Source organism: Balaenoptera acutorostrata, chromosome 20 (genome assembly GCF_949987535.1).
Source record: "Balaenoptera acutorostrata chromosome 20, mBalAcu1.1, whole genome shotgun sequence".
Taxonomy (NCBI): Eukaryota; Metazoa; Chordata; class Mammalia; order Artiodactyla; family Balaenopteridae; genus Balaenoptera; species Balaenoptera acutorostrata.
In genome coordinates, this window is record NC_080083.1 from 27753287 (window position 1) to 27774847 (window position 21561).

At 39.5% G+C, this 21561-nt stretch overlaps 1 protein-coding gene across 2 annotated transcripts; it reads right to left on the reverse strand.

Annotated features, from left to right (window-relative positions):
• Positions 1-6: 6 nt before the first annotated feature.
• DGKE (diacylglycerol kinase epsilon) lies at positions 7-19112 on the reverse strand. Of its 2 annotated transcripts, XM_057536784.1 has the most exons (9): positions 18177-19112; positions 9537-9696; positions 7968-8087; positions 5715-5858; positions 5313-5470; positions 4882-4933; positions 3679-3792; positions 2559-2630; positions 7-115 (listed from the first exon to the last, which is right to left on the reverse strand). In XM_057536784.1, exons 1-9 carry the CDS (start codon positions 18629-18631, stop codon positions 95-97), a joined length of 1296 nt encoding a protein of 431 aa, XP_057392767.1. In that variant the 5' UTR covers positions 18632-19112; the 3' UTR covers positions 7-94. The 2 variants fall into 2 exon arrangements, with proteins under 2 accessions (XP_057392767.1, XP_057392768.1); XM_057536785.1 differs by lacking the exon at positions 7-115 and having other exon boundaries at positions 2532-2630.
• Positions 19113-21561: the final 2449 nt, after the last annotated feature.

Sequence of the window (21561 nt, forward strand, 5' to 3'; positions counted from 1 at the left end):
GGGTAAGTCTCATCTCCCATCCCTTCCCACAGTCTGCAGCCACCGCCCCAGTAGCCAATGTTCAGAACGATAATACCTTCCAAATTCGGCAGTTCTACTCGCTCACCATCCAGCTCTAGCTTTAAAGAAATACAAGGAGTAAGTTACTTCAGGGCACGCTACTTCCAGACATAGTCACTTAGAATTCCCATCCATTTTCATACACATAAGATGTGACAGCTGGTATGAAGACTGCTTCCTACTCCTCACTCCAGGTAACCTGGCCTTTCTCACCTGTTCAATGTTTACTGTAATAAATGGATTATAACAAATGAAATTTTTTAAAAACCAAGGTCATCAAAGAAATCCTTTTTTGTTGAATCCCCTTATATTTTCAGGTTTTATATAACTTGCTGTTTTAATAGCACCTCACACTCTGCTTTCTGGGAACGAGACTACTTCTCTGGATGTTCCTCCTCAGTCACTACTCCCAACCTCACGTTGAAGGCATTCCACATAGCTATGTACTGGGCTCCTTTCTCTTCTCTACACACTCTGGATTGAAATCTGAGCCACTTCTATCTTGCTAATTGCCATCTCTGTGCTGATGGCTCTATTTTGCTTGTCCAGGAAAGTGAACTGGGCTAGATCTGTATATCTAACTGCCCACAAAACACTGCCAACTGACTGTGGCACCTAAAACTCCCATGCACAAAACTGAGTTAAGCATCTTCTCTGCAATCTACTTTCCCAAGAAAGAGTAGCACCACCCCCCACCCCGCCCCCAACGCCACAAGCCTAACCAGAAACCTGGGAACTATCTTTGACTTCTGTGCCTTTACTCTCTATACCAATTAATCACTAAAAACAACTGATGGGCCTTCTTCTAAGTATCCATCCTTCTCCATCATTCCTGACAGTACCCTAGTCCAGCAGCCCATCATTTCTCTAGCTTTACTCTCCTCTTATTCATCTCTCAAAGACTGGTTAGACTGATACTTATCCCCTTATTACATCCCTTCAATGGCTTGACTCAGTGCTCATGATGAAATCCAAGTTCCTTAACAAGTCACAAGTTCCTCTGTGATCTTGGCCTCTGTCCATCTGTCCAGCCTCAGCTCTCTTACCCTTTTCTCTCCCGCAAGCTATGGTCCAGCTTGAACACACTCAAATATGTCACGTTCTCTCTTGTCTCTGGGCCTCGGCACATGCTGTTCTTAGCCTAGAATAATTTTCACCTCTCTTCACTTAGCTAAGTTTTATTTAATTTGCAGACTGCAGCTCGTCACTTCTTCCAGAAAGACTTCCTTGTCAGTCACTTTCCCTAGACAGTTTCCAGTCCCTGGGTTATGTACTGCTCTTATCTATTCTTCTAAGACCGCATATTTTCCTTATCAGATCACTTCTCATGCCATATTGCAATATGGTTTAAATGTCTTTCTTCTCTCCAGACTGTAAACTTAGTGAGACCGAGGGATTTATCACTGTACAGCTAGTACCTAGAACAGTGCCTGGCATTTTGTAGGTGGTTTCACAAAAAATTTTTGTATAAATAAACTATTAGACAAAAAAAAAAAAAAAAAAAAAAAGTGCTACCTTGTATGCTTCACTCTACCCCTGCTATCGAAGCCCAGGAAAAAGGAAATACGATAAAGCAGAAGGAAACATTTTCTATGGCAACGCTCGCCATTCCTCCTTTGCCGTGAGCTCAGCGTCTACCTCACCGCAGCAGCTTTCCCTGGTGAGTGTATAGTCAGGCTCCTCCCTCCGGGCTCATTTTTCACTCTTTCCCTAAGTTGTTTATTGTTTGGCTCTTCCCTTCTTACTTTTTTTTTTTGGCCGAGCTATGGTATGTGAAATCTTGGTTCCCCAACCAGGGATCAAACCCACGCCCACTGCAGTGGAAGTGTGGAGTCTTAACCACTGGACTGCTGAGGAAGTCCCCCTTTTTACTTATTTTAGTAGTTCCAGGTTTCTCTGTATTAATGTCTTTGCCATTGCTATTAACCATTACAGATTCTTTTCTGAAGCAAGCAAAGAATACATATAAAACTTTGCCAATATCGTGATGCCAGGGTGCTGTAGCAATAAGCAATCATGAATATCCTATCTTTACTGCTCATACATTTCTATTTTGCTTTGGTATGTAAGAGAGATACATCACAACCATAATAGGAGTTAAACTTTGGGCTTAAACTTCCTCTGAGAGTCCATGATGAGTTAGGCACTGTGTCAGAAAACTTCACATGGACGCTGTTCAGAGTCTGTCTAGGTAACAGACTCTGGAGTTACATAAACCTGGGTTCAAGTCCTGGTTACCTGTATCCTTGGGCACTTTGTAAATGTGGGCAAGTTATTTAATTTCAAATAGTTTTCTGCAAGATGGGAATATAATAGTACCTGCCTTACAGGTTGTAGTGAGAATTCAGTGTGTATATGTGTATAAAGCACTTAGTAAAGCGTCTGGTACACAATAAATACTCCCTATGTGTTAGCAAAATATGTTAATAGAGAATTCAGCATTTTCATTAAGAAAAAAGTTCATAATCCAGAGACCACCTAGAAGTTTAAAAGCTTACCTCAACTTTTTTATTCAAATCTTTACATTCTTGCACTAAACAGTCTTTGGTTCCATAAAATAAGTAAACAGCCTATGAGAAATGGACAGAAAATATGATATTAAAGCAATCTAACAAGCCCTGTAAGCAAGAAAAAGACACTGAACCAAAGCTCCCTGATGTGATGGTTGAGTCATGTATCCAGAGCGGACTAGATACAGATGGAAGAAGGGGCACCATCACTTCTGAGTTTAATTTGCCCATTTTTTCAGGGGAATGTAGGATGGGGTGGTTTGTGCTTAAATGCTGTTTTCTCCCAGTTTATCCAAAAAGGTACACCTTATAAAGAAATACTATGTTAAAATTAGAAAATTCCACCTTTTCCTACTACTTCAGATCACTTAATGAAAGTAAGACAGGTAAATCTAGCAAACATTTTATAATCACTTTTGAATACAGAAAGGTTGATGGAAGCACTGAGATGTTAATTAGCAACTGTATAAACAGCAATTCTTATTGCCTTAGTAACTATATTAATAAAAGGGAGCTATTTGTAAATTTGAAATATTTGTAAAACAGAACCAGGAACAAAATTGTTTTGCATCTATTTTTTGCATCCTATTGCTCAATTACCAAAAGTCATTAAAAAAATTCCAAGACAAAACTTCCACCAAAGGAATCAATTGTACTAGAAACCAGAGATCATCTCAGTTAAAAGTGCAGTAAACAAACTGCTCCTTTTCTTACCTCATCTGCCTCTTAAGAGTTTTTTCAGGCCAATGGAATCTAGTTTTCCATTAATGACTTTACCAAAAATTTATCCTACCTAAACTTAATTCCAATTCTACTTGTCATTTAAGTAAGATAAGCTCTCATATATTCCATTTAGTTGCCATCTAAGCGAAATATGCTGTAAAGCGTTCCGACTCTGAGTTAAAAAAATTTTGTCATGGTTATGAAATACTTTAATAAAATACATTTAAGGATCTAATTTGACAGTCTTACATAAAACAGAACAGGTAAATGTTTCCATAAGTTAGTTCTATCTCAATCTAGTTGAAAGAGTGCTAGATATAATTGAACTCTTGATTTTTACTGTACCTTAGGTGATAAGCAGGAAAGGTTATTTTATCCAACACACCTTATTAAGAATTCTGCTAGAAAACAGAGATGGTGCCTTCTCACGATGAGCATGAAAATTGAGGGCCATAAGAGCATCAGGTCCAACAGAAAAATAGTTGTTCATTGTGAATTCCTGTGGAAAAGGGTAAGAATAAGCAACAGATTATGCTTCCATCCAAACCTGTGTTATATAATAAATATGTAAATCTTAGTCTTTGTGTTATGAAAATTGAATACTTTCTGCATTCACTTTTTGCGTAGAGTTATTTTATGCTATCCAGTGAAGTTTCCAGAGATAAAGCTTCAGTTCAAAGGCTGATCCTATAAGATATAAATTTCACTTTCCATTTCTGGTTAATATGCTACATCTAAATGGCTCTACCTTGCACCCAGGCTTTCCACTCCTGTGTTCCCATTACATTTGCTTTTTACTTCCATTGCAACTCTCAGGCTCTCAGCTTTTTCAGTCTCAATCAGGCTATTGGTCCCCACTTAACTTGTCTTACTTCCCAATCCAGCCTGGATTCCCTCAACCTAGCTGCACTTGGTCTTCTTCCTGAGCAATACGCTTGCATTTCTGACTTCTTGTTCAGTGGGCCACAGACTCAAGGTTGACATGCCCAAAATCTTCATGCATTTTCTTCCTATTCAAACCTGAAACTCTATTTTTCTTATCTTGGTTAATGTCACTTCTATACATCCCGTCATAAAAACTAGAAATCTGGTAGTAATGTTTTTTTCTCACTTCCCCTAATACCAATCAGCTGCCAAGTCTTGATCAATTCCACCTCTAAAACGTCTCTGAATTCTCCTCATCCTAAGATTCCCTTTTTTTTGGGTCATAGTGCAGGTTTCTAAGCTATTTTCACACTATCTCTAGAGTATCTTTTTAAAAGTACAGACCTGCTATCTCTGTATCATTTGCTATTTACTAACCATGATGTGCACCCTCTCGCCTCTATTTCCTCTACCTGGGAAGCCTTTTGTTCCTTTCTCTGTTGATCTAAATTGTATTTACATGTTAAGGACCAACTCCCAGGTCACTTCCCCTGAAATATTTCCAGTCTGATCTACCAGGGTGGAACCAGGCACACCTGCAGCCTATTTCATAACCAGCTCCCTAGAGATAAGGACCTGTCGCTGCGTCCCACCACAGCACCACAGTGGAAGCACTCCATCATACTTGTTGAGACCACTCGAAACTGCAGCCCTAAAAACATACCTTGAGTTTTCTTAAGTTGTAGTATCCTTTATTTGTTACTTGAACTTTCCATCTAAAAAACAGAAGTTAAAAAAAGAATCAGTAATTATTACCAAATTAACTGCCAATTAACTATAATTATTACCAATCAACTCTGGACACCTGGTAGATGAGGTTCTTCTATTAAAATAGCATTTGGAGAAATAAGCACATTAAAGTGAGTATGTAAGTTTTGGAATGAGTACTCAGCCTAATTTATGACTTCAGTCCTTACATAACAACAAAATATACAGCAACAAAATAAAACACCAGTATCCATGTATAAGTACAACTAACATAGTTTTTTACATTTAAATTACATTTAACTTTACAACTATACAAGCCTTCATTTATAATCCAAACAATATTCCCAAAGCTCAAGAAATCTGCTTTTGGGGGGAAGTATAACTTACCTATCTAGTTTAACTCCATCTGCTTCCATCACGTTTCTTAAGACTTGTGTGACTGGGATTTCTCCCGCATAGCCTGTACCCCAACCCAAGGTATTAGATAGATCGTTGCCCGTTCCCAGAGGCAAGACTGCAACTTGTGGAATGTATTTCTCTTGTCCCTACAATATAGAAGATATATTTTTGATTTTTCTCTTCAGACTATTTGTAGGGTAATAGTATTTGGTAAAATTTAAAGCCAAAGCAATAAAGATACAAATATAATAATAACTCCTCAATCACAATATTTAAAATTGGCAATGTCTTCTAACATTCATCTGCATAATAAAAAATATAAGCACAAATACTGTATAGTTATCTTAGAAGTGCTTCTGTGAAAGGCAAGTAGGTCTTGAAGATGGATACCTTAATCTTCATTTCATCAACTGCATCCAGGACCCAGCCCACAGTCCCATCCCCTCCACAAACAAGGACTCGAGCTGAGTAATAGGGAAGAAGAGTACAAAGTTGCAGGGCTTTGACAGGAGGAGTTTTAGTAACATCAAAAACCTAGATGTGAAAGAAAAGGAAACAATTATTTTATCTTACACTGTCATCCATCTGTGAGGATAATTTCCTTCTAGATGAGTACATAGATATGCTTAAATAACAATACTGGCTATGATGTGTTTATCTTTAACAATATGCCAGGCACTATGCCAGACTATATTCACTGTGGATCATCCCAATGTTGACCCTACAAAGCACGAGTAAACCTCATTCTACTGACCAGGAAATGGAGGCACAGGAAGGTTAAATAACTTGCCTACGCTTCCTCTGATAATTAGGTGCTGATATACAAATTCAATCCTGTAGTTTATCCACTACACAATACTGCCTCTTTGCTGTTCACATAAAACCAGGCCGTGCTAAGTTCACCTTTAACTAGTGCTTCATATTTTATACAGGATTTAAAAACTCCATTACTAGTGCAAGTTAGTACCAATTTCTGGAAAACAATTCTGCAATATGCATAAAATGACATAAAGGTGAAAGGATCCTTGATACCTATAATTCTGTAAATGATCTAGGAAAATATTTCAAAAGACGAAAATGCCCTGTGTGTAAAGATATTTAGTGTGGCATTATTTATAATTGCACAACCTTAGAGAGAAACTTGACCTCCAACAGCAGGAGACTGGATAAATACGGATATATCCATTTGATGATTTCTTAGTCATTTCATACATAATTATGAGGACTATGTTGCAACACAGAAAAATATACTTTTAGGTAAAGAAAACAGAATGTAAACTTGTACCTAGATTATTGTTACAGAAATGCTAATATGTAAATGCACAGACAATTCACGGAAAGAACATGGGCAAATGAAAACAACTGATGTATTTGTGTGCAGATAATGCAGGTGATTTTCTTTCCTTTTATTTTAAAATTTTATTCATTTATTTATTTTGGCTGTGCCACGTGACTTGCAGGGTCTTAGTTCCCTGAACTGGGATTGAACCCCAGGCCACGGCAGTGAAAGTGCTGAGTCCTAACCCCTGGACAGCCAGGGAACTCCCCTTTCTCTTTCCTTTTAAAATTATTTTTATATTTCCTTAAGTTGTGTAATGTTGAAAGGGAAATTACAAATTAGAAAGAAAAATTATTGCATTTATGATTGTTGTACAATGAGTTGTTTAGTTTTTCAAAATAGAAGCCGCTAACATGTCAGCTCAATCTTAATGGTCTGAGTCTTTTATTCTTACATTTAAAAATGTCGGTGTGCAATTACTCCCAATTTCCAGCAATCACTGTTTCACTCTGTTTCTATAGATTTACCCTTTCTGAACATGTCACATAAATGGAATCATACAATATGGGTCCCCTGCATTGGGCTTCTTTCACTCAGCATGTTTTTGAGGTTCATTTATTGTAGTGTGTATGTACGTATCAGTAGCTCCTTTTTATCACTGAATAGTCCACTCATATGGGTATATCACATTTTGTTTTATCCAGCCACTGACTGATGGACAGTGGGTTATTTTCACTTTTTGGCTATTATGAATAATGCTGCTATGAACATTTGCATAAAAGTGTTTGTGGGATATATGTTTTTGTTTCACTTGGGTAGATTCCTAGAAGTTCTAGGGGGTACGGTAAATTTATGTTTGACTTTTTTGTTTTAAAAAAATATCTATTTATTTATTTGGCTGTGCTGGGTCTTAGCTGTGGCATGCGGGATCTTCGTTGCCACATGCGGGATCTTCGTTGCCACATGCAGGATCTTCATTGCGGCGTTGTGGGATCTTTAGTTGCGGTGTGTGGGATCTTTCAGCTGTGGCATGTGGGATCTAGTTCCCTGACCAGGGATCGAACCTGGGCCCCCTGCACTGGGAGCACGGAGCCTTAGCCACTGGACCACCAGGGAAGTCCCTGTTTGACTTTTTAAGAAACTGCCCAAGTGTTTTCTAAAGTTGCTGCAGCATTTTACATCCCCACCATGAGAACCCCTCTTTCTCCACATATTTGAATGGCTCAATACTTTCATAATTATTATTCTTCCCTACAATCAGATGATTACTGGTTTCAAGCATTAACAACCCTTACAATTTAGGGAAAATGTAAAACTAAAAATGAAAAGATTAATACAGAAAGGAAGGTTTTCTCTTTGGTTACCTGTACGGGATTTAGGAGGATCCTGAATTCTCCCAGCAGTCCTTCTCCCATATTAGTTCCACTACGAGAGTTGGCCAGAATTATTAATGGAGTCCACTGCTTTCCAAGCTTAGACGCTAGCTAAAAAAATTAATGTGAGTGGAAAGACCTTAATATCTCAAAGATGGTGAGCAGTTTTTCATTTCTTAATAACAACAGTGCTGTAAATCTGCTGAGAGAACAACAACTATCCCAATCGATACAATATAAAAATCAAAGAATTCTAAGAATGGAAAAGTTCCTTAGAAATGAACTAATTTCTGCTTAATATATAATTCTCTTCTACATTATTCTAGATGAGTCATCCAGTATATCCTTGGATACTCATGTAAGAAGAAACTCACTAACAAGGCAGCCCATTCCACTGCTAAATCAAATTATTAGAAAGTTCTGACTTAAATTGAGTTAAAAATCTGTCTTTCAACAACTTTCATTGTTCTACTTTTGACTCCTGAGGCAAGGAATAATTTCATTTGTTCTTCCATATACCTGTTGTGTTCAAACACCTGAAGCATTATATTGTTTATTAGTCTTGTCTCCCAGGCAACACGTTTCAACCCTTCATAGAATGGACGTTGATTTTCTCTGCTCTCTTAACCCTGACTTTCCTTTTCTGGATGAATTCTAATTTTCAAGCTTTTTTTTTAATGGGGTATTCAGAAATAGATTCAAGAATCCAGAACTGTACAAAGCCCAAAGTCAAATGAAATTAATGTTTCTCTAATCTAACCACTTCTTTCCTCTCCCCTTCTCCTTGTGGGTATAACATTAATGAAGATGTTCCACTGTTTTACTTAGTGATTCTCATCCCCTATGATCTCAGATTGAATTCAGATACGTAAGAGTTGTCCATTTAAAAAAAAGTATCACAACAACATTAAACATGTTTTTAAATTTTAACATCCCTCTTTCTTTTGCAGGAACATTGACAAAGATGACATTTAAGATATAAAATCCGAACTTGGAAAAAACAGAATTTAGTTTTAGAATGAAATAGTTTAACTACTTTGGGACATTCAAGTAGGAAATAAATGCAGATTTTACAGTTTTTCCTTCAGAGCTACATGAAGACTGAAAGATGTTTGTACCAATTTTCATACATATATATACTGCCAAGCTTTAATGCTCACCATTATCTGTGGGAGCATCTAATGTGCAACATAAACTTATCTCCAGGCACCCTACGTGAGGTTCCAAACGAAAAAATTCTTTTAGAACAACGTTTGAGGAAAATCTCTGTTTTCTTTTCACTGACAATAATCATGAATCCCAAATCCAGCTGTTCATCAGAATCATCTGAGGACTTAAAAAAAATAGATTCCGGGGACTTACCCTAGATCTACTAAATCAAACATGGTGATGGAGGTGCGCTCAGAAGTCTGTATTTTTAAAAAGCTCCTCAAGTGATTTGGACTCAGTGATTTAGGAACCACTAATATGATTCTTCTCACACACACAGTTGTGTTTCATACACTGACTTAAATAACTTTTTGGAAATCAGTTACATAAGGAAAAGTAAACTCTGATTACCATTGCGTAATCTGTTTTTTTGTCTTTACGCATCTGATTAATGGAGGTTAAATAACTTGGTGGAATGATGAGGTTTCTGAATTCTCCAAAATCACACTGTTCATTCTTTAAGCTATTTTTCATACACTCATCATGTACTGTTTTCTGACACCAAATGCACCTGAGGGAAGGAAAAAACAAAGACAATAATTAACTTTAAACCACAATCTTACTCATCTGCAAACCAATCATTTTTGTCAAAAAAACCTGAAATAGTAATTTCATCATCAATGAAAAAATCTGGCAAATAAAAAATTTATAATTGTATCTGAACAATAAACTTTTTTTTTAACGTCCCTTTTTTTTTTTTTTTTGGGGCCACGCGGCATGTGGGATCTTAGTTCCCTGACCAGGGATCAAAACCGTGCCCCCTGCAGTAGAAGTGCGGAGTTGTAACCACTGGACCACCAGGGAAGTCCCTAAAACAATAAACTTTGAGCATACTTGACAGTTTAATCTAACAGTGGTTCTTAAAGTGTGGTCTGGGGAAGATCCTTTCAGGGTGTCTCTGAGGTTAAAATCATTTTAATAATAATATGTTATTTCACCTTCACTCTATCCAAAGTATACAGTAGAGTTTTCCAGAAGCTATATGATATATGCTAAATCAACAGACTGAATGCAGAAGTAGATAGGAGGCGCTAGCTGACTCCCACACCAAAGAAATGTACCAAAAAAGTAAAACGATGCCCATCTTCTCACTAAATTTTCACAAAAATATTTTATGTTACCATTATTGTTATTTTTAAAATGAATATTTAAACAATTTCTCAGTTTTAATTTACAACGTGGTAAATATTAGTAGATATAATCCACATAAACAAAGCTGGTCTAGAACAATGGTTTTGTGTACTATCGATTTGTGCTTTGGCTGGAATAGGTTCATGAGGCCTAAAGACCTTCAGCTTAAATGCCCCACTGGCCTGCGTCCTTAAAAGAGTTCCTCAGGGTACAGTTTGAAAACCTCCTGACTTATAACCATCTGTGAACACTTTAGCAAATATAGTAAAATAGTTAACTTCTTATTGGCAGTTAATATGAAACTAATCTATATGTTTGTATCTGAAGTACAGACAGATATTTATGTTCAAATTTGCCTCTATATTTGAACGCATGCATGAAACAAGCAGAGAATAGTGCTGGCAAAGGCCCTGGGTTTCTATTATTAATCTGCTAAGTATTTAATCCACTCACAGATAAGGCAAATCTAACTGCACAGACAAAAAGAGGTCAACAGAATACAATGGTTATAATTAAATAAATAAAAATAAGAAAAAAAGAGGATAAAAACTTTCACCCCAAGGTCAACTCTCTTGGACTTCTATTTTAAGGTTTTTTTTCAGCTGGATGTTCAGGTTTATCAAGTAATTACTGCTATTAACTCAAGAATCCTATTTACTGCTGAAATTACAATTATCTGCAGGATCTGTTAAAGGGAAAACTGTAAATTAACTTGCATGATAACCTTGTTAACACTTGTTTTCAACCTAAGCTTGAGAAACTACGATAGACTGCTAATGCAGCCAAAGTATACCACCTCCACCTACTGCTCTACTGTTAACTTTAAACTAGTATATTATTACTGAAAATAACCTGAAAGGAAACCCACTGAATTATTTCACAATGGTTTCCTCTGGGAAGAAAAATGGGACCGAGGGATGAGAAGAACATTCTCTTTTTACTCTATGTTCTTTTGTATTGCTTGAGTTTCTAAACACCAGTATGTATTCATGAACTACTTGCATAAATTTTTAAAACTGTATTTTAGATGATATTGGCTTATGCTTTAGAATTTAGAAAATACAGAAAGACATAAAAGTCATCCAGAGATAGTTACTCTTAACTTTTTGATGTATTTATTCTCAGTTTTACAGTCCCTATATGTTTATTTTTCAGGTTAGGGATATGATGTATTTTTTTTTATTTTTATTTTTTTTTAAAGTATGCATTAACCTTTTTTTTTTTTTTTTTTTTTAATTATTTATTTATTTATTTATTTATTTATTTTTGGCTGTGTTGGGTCTTCGGTTCGTGCGAGGGCTTTCTCCAGTTGCGGCAAGCGGGGGCCACTCTTCATCGCGGTGCGGGGACCGCTCTTCATCGCGGTGCGCGGGCCTTTCTCTATCGCGGCCCCTCCCGTCGCGGGGCACAGGCTCCAGACGCGCAGGCTCAGCAATTGTGGCTCACGGGCCCAGCTGCTCCGTGGCATGTGGGATCTTCCCAGACCAGGGCTCGAACCCGTGTCCCCTGCATTAGCAGGCAGATTCTCAACCACTGCGCCACCAGGGAAGCCCTGTATTTTTATATATATATCTGGACAGTACTTTTCTTTGGAAATTATATCATTAATTCTGTCCTATGCCATTAAGTATTTTTTTTTTTAAAATTTATTTATTTAATTAATTAATTTATTTATTTTTGGCTGTGCTGGGTCTTCGGTTCGTGCGAGGGCTTTCTCTAGTTGCGGCAAGTGGGGGCCACTCTTCATCGCGGTGCGGGGACCGCTCTTCATCGCGGTGCGCGGGCCTTTCACTATCGCGGCCCCTCCCGTTGCGGGGCACAGGCTCCAGACGCGCAGGCTCAGCAGCTGTGGCTCACGGGCCCAGCCGCTCCGTGGCATGTGGGATCTTCCGAGACCAGGGCTCGAACCCGTGTCTCCTGCATTAGCAGGCAGATTCTCAACCACTGCGCCACCAGGGAAGCCCAAGTATTTTTTAAAAAACATGGTTTGTTAAGAATGTATTAATATCATATCACATGGATATATCATAATTTTTTGTGAATTGATTCATGGTCTATATTCATCTTTTACTAGGTTTTAATAACTGCATGTACTTTTTATTTATGTAGGATATCAACTTCTTTTCTGTCATAGTTACTACAAACATTTCAGTTTTCTCTTAAATTTACCTTTTAATGTACTTTATTTTTTGCTAGACAGATCTGTATTTCCCTTTGTGGTTTATTTAAATGCTTTCATGCTCTGAAGTCCTTTACCTTTCCAAATTAGATATTCGCCTATAGCTATTCCTCCCTCACACTTCAGTTTTCATATTTATGCCTTTAATTCAGTGCTTTTTTTTTCTGCTTTTAATTTTATTTATTTGTTTATTTATTTATGGCTGTGTTGGGTCTTTGTTTCTGTGCGAGGGCTTTCTCTAGTTGTGGCAAGCGGGGACCACTCTTCATCGCGGTGCATGGGCCTCTCACTATTGCGGCCTCTCTTGTTGCGGAGCACAGGCTCCAGACGCGCAGGCTCAGTAATTGTGGCTCACGGGTCCAGTCGCTCCGCGGCATGTGGGATCTTCCCAGACCAGGGCTCGAACCCGTGTCCCCTGCATTGGCAGGCAGATTCTCAACCACTGCGCCACCAGGGAAGCCCTAATTCAGTGCTTCTTAACCTTCTGGGGCTACAGATTCCACTGAGAATCTCATGAAAGTGCCAGGCTTCCTGGAACCTTATCTATGAACTAAGAACTCCTGCTTCAATCCATCTGGAGTTTATTTTGGTATAGAGTGTGATATGAAGAGTCAACTTTTACTTCCTCAAAGAGCACTTGTCCTAGCACGATTTATAATCTTTTCTACCCTACTGATTTGTGACACCTTTATCATTTAATAAGTTCTCATAAATTTCAGAAAAGACTCTTTTAACCAAGATGATGGCTATTATCAGCCTTTTCTCTGTAAAGGTAAAGCCAAAATACTTACTCCTTATTCAGCTTTATATTTTTCCTGAGAAATACCACAATCAAAACCGAGACCTGTTCTCGTTATATATTTTGTAATTGGTATTTTATTTGACCTAGATTTCAAACCTGATGGGAAAATAAGACATTACTAATAATGTCTTGATACTTTAGTTTTAGCAGTCATGTCTTTGATTGTTTATGATCTTTATTCTTTCCCCAACTTTTTATTTTGAAAAATTTTAAACCTACACAGAAGTCAAAAAAGAATAGCAAAATGAATACCCTTAAACCAACCCTTAACTCTGATTCTTAAGTAACATTTTCTCCCACATTTTCTCTCTCTCTTTCAAAATAAACTCATATTTTGCTGAATCATTTGAAAGTAAATTATGGACATTATGAGATTTCACCTTTCAATACTTCAGCAAGTATTTCCAAAAAACAATGATAGTCTCCTTGCTTTTACACACACACACACACACGCACACACATATACATATATTTAATTTTTATTGGAGTATAGTTGATTTACAATGTTGTGTTAGTTTCAGGTGTACAGCAAAGTGAATCAGTTGTACATATATCCACTCTTTTTTAGATTCTTTTCCCATATAGGCCATGACAGAGTAGTACTGTTCCCTGAGTAGAGTTCCCTGTGCTATACAGTAGGTCCTTATTAGTTTCTTGCTTTTTTAAGTGTTTTGCATTAAAAAAATTTTTTTTACAGGAACACAGGTAAGCCCATCACCTATATTCCAGCATTAATATATTAACTGTAATTGCTTTGTTTCATTTCTATCTATCCATTAATCTATCTTATTTTTGGTGCATTAAAAATAAATCGCAGACATTAGAATATCTCTTAAACACCTCGGCAAGCAGGCATATCATTACCTTGAGTTCATTATTTGTTTATAGGTTTTTTTCTTTCAATGTAAAATTTATATATGATGAAATGTGCAAATATGTACATCTGCTGAGTTTTGACAAGTAAACATAATTATGTAACTTATCCTTATGAAGACACAGAACATTACCCTATGTACCATTCTTGTGCAGGAGTATGACTGTTTTATTAAAAAAAAAAAAAAAAAGTTTTCTCTAAAGTTACCTGTTCACAATAGCTCTCTTCTTTAGTATGCTGGAAGAGGCAACAGAATTATATGTGAAGCTGAGATGGTCATCTATGAAATTCATACTAGAATGGGGTTGGCAAACTACAAATACATCTGCCTCCTAATTTTGTGAATAAGTTTTATTGGAATATAGCTACGCCATTCATTTACGTACTGTCTGTTGCTAGTTTTGTACTATGATGGACGGTAGAGTGAAGTAATTATAACAGATCATATGGTCTGCAAAGCCTGAAATCCTTAGTTTTGGCTCTTCACAGAAAAAGTATGCTCACCTCTGTTCCAGAAGATAATTTGGTATCCTTTCATTGTTTCAGATAATTAATGAAATGAATAAACATTAGAACCCAGAATCATAAAGTTTAAGATCAAAGCCTAGAGTAAAGCTGCCAATGTAATTACCTTCTAAGAGTCAGAAGCTTGTTTTATTAATCACTGTGTGTGTGTGTGTGTGTGTGTGTGTGTGTGTGTATAGGGGGGTGTAATGAAGAAAAGGCTTTATAAATAAAAGATTTTTTAAATAAAGTGTTTTATAAAGGTCTTTATAAATAAAATACAATATAAACCAAAAAGTTTTCTTAATGAGAGACAGAACACTATAAGGAACAAAGGTTTATTCAATAAACATAATGAATACTTAAAAATAGAACTTAATTTCCTATTTTAGTCAGAATAGAGGTTAGAAGAAACAAAAGAAGTGTGGGGAGCAGTGATAAGATGATACTAGGTGCAGACATACTCTGCCGTGGTTGGGGCAGAGGCAGGAAAACACAGAAAAGAAAGAAGCCTACAGGGAAAATAGGATCCAGCACAGTGCCTGGCACAAAATATATGCTTAATATGTGAAAACTAAATAATGACAGTGAGTATAAATTAAAAGTCCTTTGTCCCTTATTCTGTAGCCTTTAAAATCAGTTACCACCTGTCATATGGCCCTTCAAAATGCTACCTTGTTGAACAGTCTTCATAGTTCACTTGAAATCTTAGACTTCCCAAAAATGTGATGCAGACACAGAAGGAGCCCTCCCCAGGGCTGGATAAAATCCAGAGAGGGACAGTCTTGTCTGTGTTTAAAGGTTGTAAATATTTATTCTGTTCCTTTTTCCAAAATATCTCATTCCTACAGAAGGTCACAGCAGACTGTAATCCTGCATAAAATTATCTGCCAAAATAAATCAGAACATTGCAAAATACATACTATTTCAGGACACTGTGCTCTCTTCTCCTGGGAATAATAAACACTTCCTGAATTATACAGGAACCATTCTTACCACGGGTGAGGAGTTCCAGCGTGCTGGGAGCAGACTGCTCAGTAACCGGTAAGAACAAGCTAAGGCAGAAAAGCAGACCTATCACCGCCATGTGCATTGTGCTCAAAGGAGGGAACAAAAAATTAAGGACAGAAGCTCATGTTTAAGAAGTACATAAATAGAGCAGTGGTTCTTGAACTTTAGAATTATCTGCAGGGCCTGTCAGGCAAAGAGTGTCGGTTGCCAGCCCAAGTTTCTGATTCAGTGTGTCTGGGCTGGGGCTAACACTGCCAGGAAAAATAGAAGATGCTCAGTTAAATGTGAATTACAGATAAACAACAAATAATTTTTTGGTCTAAGTATGTCTCAAATATTGCAAACATTTTATTTTGTATTAAATACAAATATTGTATTTTAATTTTGTGTGCTAAACCTAAATCTGTGTTAGAATTTGCATTTGTAACAAGTTTCCAAGTGATACTGATGCTGCTGGTCTGGGGACCTTACTTTGAGAACTACTGAGATATAGGATATGATATCATCATTAAGAAGGAAAAATTGGGGGCAGGGGTGAGTAGATTAGGGAAGTGTTCCTGGAGTAAAGGGCTCAAGATGAGTCATTAGGATGCCTAGCGGGACTTCCCTGGTGGTCCAGAGGTTAAGACTCTGCACTCCCAATGCAGGGGGCCAGGGTTCACCCCTGGTCAGGGAACTAGATCCTGCATGCCGCAACTAAAAGATCCCGCATGCTGCAACTAAGACACGGCGCAGCCAAATAAATTAAAAAAAAAAAAAAAAACTTTAAAAAAAATTTAAAAGGGATGCCTAGAATCTAGCCAGGAGAAGGATACTTAAGCCTTGAGGAAAAAAAGGGTAGTATGAAAAGGGTATTTAAAGGAAACCACAACCAGCCTGATGTTGCCGGTGCATAAAGCTTAATGCAGATGGTGGTAGATAAGACTAGATGGGCAGGCAGGGTCCAGAGAGCATGAGGACCTTGTATACCACGTTAAGCACTTGGAGTTAACACTGAAAGACCATCACTGTAAGTGATGGGGGTAATTGAAGGGTTTTAAACAGAGCAGAAACCCCAATCAGATATGCATTTCTAGAAAGATCATTTGGTTGGAGAATCAGAGCACTATGATTATTTGTTAAGGAGTATACGAAATGCAGTTAAGATATTTATAGAAGCCATTTTAATCTAATTCTGCACAGACACAAAGAAGGGAAGGAAATAAAACAATATTCAATTCATGCCTTCTTTCCAACTAATCCCAGTTCTCCAAGACTGAAGCTTAACTAGGGAGACAAGTATGAAATTTTTTAAGACACTGGTAACCTAGCTCTCACTGATGCCAAAAAGACATCTAAATTTGAAAGATATCAAGTAATAATGGTTATAAATCTCTGTAGTTGTTTAAAGTATATATTTTGGTAACTTTTAAAGTCTAAATCTGAAGTATAAAATTATTTAAAATAAGATTTAAAAATAATTGTTGATATAACAATGCTCATGCTAATTAAAAAAAGGATTTTTAAATAAAATAAACAAAATATAATCAAAAAAGTAACTTGCTATCTCATGCCAGCTTTCTATTTCTGTTCTTAAACATGTTTAGGGACTTTTCAACTTGTCAGAAACAAAACCCATCACAATGAAGATGTCCAGACTTAAGGCAGAGAAGAGGCTAGGGGTTAGTATTCCTAACCCTGTACTGGGGGTTAGAAATTCGGGATGCCAGTTCTACTTTACCACTGAGTAAATTTCTCTGAACTATCAAATTCTCTCAAATGTCAAATGAGTTAGAACAGATAATCTGCAAAGCAGCATCTCCTTTTATTACCAACCTCTAACATGAACAAAGGACATCTCCACCTATTTTCAGACAATATTTAAGAACACAAATGTGTTGTCCAGTGTGTACTTAAATGCTCTTAAAACATTCTTGGATTAATCAAAGTCATTTGTCTAAGATGCTACAGGTCCTGAAAGACCATCTGGCAAAAGGAGTGTTCTTTTGAAGTGTATTTCACTATAGCACCGAATATAGATTAGAAAAGATACTTAAAGTGCTCCCCTGGAATGACACTTGTTTTCACTGTACTCATAACACAACACCCAGGATGAATCAGTTTTGAGACTCTAGGGAAAAGTTAATTTGTTCATACTTCATTTTTCCTCATGCAAAATGGAGCTAAACAATAGAAACAGAAGCTAAAATATAACATACAGTGGCCATAAAGTATGTGGCACTTAGAGACCTCTGGATGAAAGTTAAGAGCCAAGTTGTATTACCCAAAAGGGCAAGTTGGCTAAGGAGTGTAGGCTAGATGAATCAACTAGGCAAATGACCATTGCAAAGCTGCCTCACTGTATAATACCAGGGCTAGTTATTAGCTTGTGTCCTCTAAGTGGGCAGTTGAGGCCATTTGTGGAGATCAAAGCAGGTTGCTACGCCCACTCTTTGAAATCCTGACTCCCTCCAAGCATTGTGGGACAATCAGTACCCACAAAGGCCATACCTGTAATCGCAGAGCTTGGGTTGACTGCCGCATTGCTGCTTGCAAACCACACAGTAACTGCACAGGGGCACGTTGCCCCGGATCCAGTGGTGGTGCATGGCGTCCAGGGCCTTGCTGTCATTCTTGAGCATGATCTCCTTGCAGTGGAAGCGCTTATCGGCCTTCTTGAGGCAGCCCTCGTCCACGCGCAGCCCGCAGCAGTCGCAGAAGGCGCCCTGCAGGATGTGCTGCGCGCACACGCAGCAGTAGGTGGGATGGCTGAACAGGTCCGTGTCGCGCCACCCATGCTTGCTCTTGCGGAAGATGTCCCTGCGGTGCAGCTGCCGGCGCGACCGCTGGAGGCTGCACCAGAAGGTGATGAACACGGGCAGCAGCACCGAGCACAGAGTCCACAGGACCAGGTGCCCGTCGGCAAACAGGCCCTCGTAGGGCGCCGGCCGCTTCTCCCCTTCCATCTTCGCCAAGGACTATTTCTAACTAGGAGAGATACGGGCGGGTCCACATCGGGCTCGCTGTCCCCGTCCCGCCCTCCTTCCTGCCTTTCAGGGAATCCCAAAAGCGCCGTCGGCCCAGGTGGCTCCGCTCTCTCCAAGGAGGGGCACGCGCGCCGTCTTCCCCGCGGCCCGACCCCCGTGCCTCCGGGTCGCCGGGCCGCGGACCTGAGGCGCCGAAGGGGCGGCGCCCAGGGCTATCACGCTCCGTCCCCTCCCTCCTCCTCGGGCCCGGCCACCGCCTCCTCACCTCGCCCGGCACGGGGAAAGGCGCAATCACAATGTACAGGCTGCCCCCACGGAAAGGCCGGCGCTGCGCCTACTCCTTGGGCGCGACGGCGCGCGTGGGCCGCACGGAGCCGGCTAGCGCCAGTAACCGTTAGCCCACGCCCAGCAAACACGAGTCCTGCAGCTCCCGGGCCCGCGCGGCCTCCCTCAGGCTCGCCCCCGCCCACCGCGCGGCCCCGCCCCTCTCGCGAGGCCTCGGGGGCCAGGGTCCCGGCCGCCCGCCCCTCCGGCCCCGCCCGCCCCTCCGGCCCTACCTATCCTGGGGCGGTGGCGCGGCTCGGGGGGCCAGGCTGCGGGCCTTCCTCCCACCCTCGCGCCGCCAGGAGGCCTGAGGGGGCGTGCGGACACCACTGGAGCTGCCCCGGCCCACTGGAGCCGCGGGCGAGGGAGGGGCCTGCGGCGAGAGCTCGGCGGCTGGGCGGAGGTGTGAGGTGCGACCGGAAGGCCGAGAGGCCTGAGGCGGTAGGGCCGTGGGGAGGGGGAGGAGCTTGATGGGAAGGGCGAGCCCTGTGGGCGGAGTAACAATTAGGTCGGGGCGTTAGAGAGGATGGATGGTTGAGCCTTCTTAGTGTGTAATCAGCGAGAGTTCTAGCATGAATGATTTACACAGTATAAATTAACCTTTTCTGTGACTTCCAGCCTCACTGGTGGAGGTGGGAGCTGGCGCAGTTTTGAGCGTTGTAAGGGAGAAAACTGACAGTTTTGAGAGTGTTATGTACTGATAGAACAGGACAATCCAAGTAAAAAATTGGTAGCTGTCACCTTCGCTCTCGCTAGTTACTTATTAAACAGAAAGCTGAGGGCTTACTATGTGCCAAGCACTGTGCGAAGAGCCCCAGCTCTCCCAGAGTGCCAGGACTGTTGAAACATGCCTAACAAGGATTTATTAGCCCTGTTTGTAATGGCTTACTGCACGCCAGCTTCAATCTCTGCAACCACGCGCCATGCTAAATTTATCATCCCCATTTTACAGATGAGGAGAACAGAGGTACGTGATTGTTGTCACAAACCCAATGTTGGGGCTGAGATCACTTTGTTTTAACTTCGTCATCGAAGAGAGAATTTCTCTTATTTTGTTACTTCTCTGAGAAACTTACCCTGGACTGTCTTGTTAAAAAGCAGATTCTTATTTCCTTTTTCAGGGATGAGGACTGAGAGTCTTCATTTCTAATAACTGGTCTAATGTTGATGGTTCCCAGGCCACACTTGGAGTGGCAATGCTGAAACATTTAATAACCTGGATTGTGAAGATTGAGGGAGGGCATGCGGTGAAATGGGAAGAGCAGTTAGATGGCATTATGAGGCCTGGGCTCAGATTCCTGCCCTCACACATCTAATTATGTCTTCCAGTGCTTCTGTTCATCTCTCTGCGCCTCAGGTTCCTCATCTGCCACATGGGACAGTTGGATGAGATCTCTAAAGCTTCCCTTCCCCTCTGATAGCCTTCATGTGTATGGAAATATCGTTGTCTTTTATGAATCCTAGTTGAGGCAGAGCCCTTAAATTAGTTTAGATTTGGAAAGGTAACAAAAGAATATACTTTTAAAAAGTGAGGATTCCCCCTCCCCATTCCCATTATAGAACATTTGGGAAATACAGAAAAATAAAAAGGAAGAAAAAGAATCATCCATCTCTCACCTCAAAGACACTCTGTGTTTGAACATTTTGGTCTATTTTCTTCCATTATTTTCTATGGAAACAATGGTTTACTTTTTTGTACACATAATTTTGATCATATGGTAGATATAGTCTCTATCTAGCTAATTTTTCATTTAACATTACAAAATAACCTTTACATGTTTTTATAAATTTGTATTTAATGGTTGCATAATATTCCATTCTATGAATACAGTTCACAGTTTATGTAACCTTACCTCCGTTGTTGGCTATTTAAGTTGTTTCTAAAATATTAGAAGCAACTGGACCGCCTGCCCCCGATGTCAGAACACAGAGGTCATCCGGGATCCCCTTCACCGCCCTCCTGTTTGCACCTTCTGTTTCCTAGGTCCTGTGACTTCCCCGTTCTTGGTGAATTCTCTAGTTTTTGTGGAGCACATCCTTCAGTAGCTTTTAGAGCAAGGGAACATGGGAAGCATATTTTTGAGTCCTTGCATGTCTACAAATGTCTCTCTTCCACCCTCCATACCTGATTATTTATCTGCATGTAGAATTCCAAGTTGGAGATAATTTTCCTTCACACCATTAAAGACAGTTCTCCATTTCTGCTTGCTTTTAGTGTTGTTGTAGAGATGTCTGACGTTACTCTTATTCCTGATCCCTAGAACGCAATTTGTTTTTGCTTTCCTGAAACTTGTAGAATCTTCGCTTTTTCTCCAGTGTTCTGAAATTTCACCAAGATGTGCCTTGGTGTGAGTCCGTTTTCATCTATTTTGCCAGGTTTGCTGGACCCTTTCAGTCTGGAAGCTCATGTCCTTCAGTTCTGGAATTACTTTGTTGATTTCCTCCTGTCTATTTTCTGTGTTCTTTTTGAAACTTCTGTTATCTGGATGTTGGACCTCCTAGACTGTTCTCTCTCTTTTTATTTTTATTTTATTTATTTATTTATTTAACATTTTTATTGGAGTGTAAATGCTTTCCAATGTTGT

Excerpts from the sequence above, each read along its gene's own strand:
- DGKE (XM_057536784.1), bottom strand. The coding sequence starts at position 18,631 with ATGGAAGGGGAGAAGCGGCCGGCGCCCTACGAGGGCCTGTTTGCCGAC. Across the intron at positions 3,793-4,881 it reads ACAACTTAAGAAAACTCAAG|GAATTCACAATGAACAACTA; the intron begins GTATGTTTTTAG and ends CCTTTTCCACAG. Across the intron at positions 2,631-3,678 it reads CTAGCAGAATTCTTAATAAG|GCTGTTTACTTATTTTATGG; the intron begins GTGTGTTGGATA and ends CATTTCTCATAG.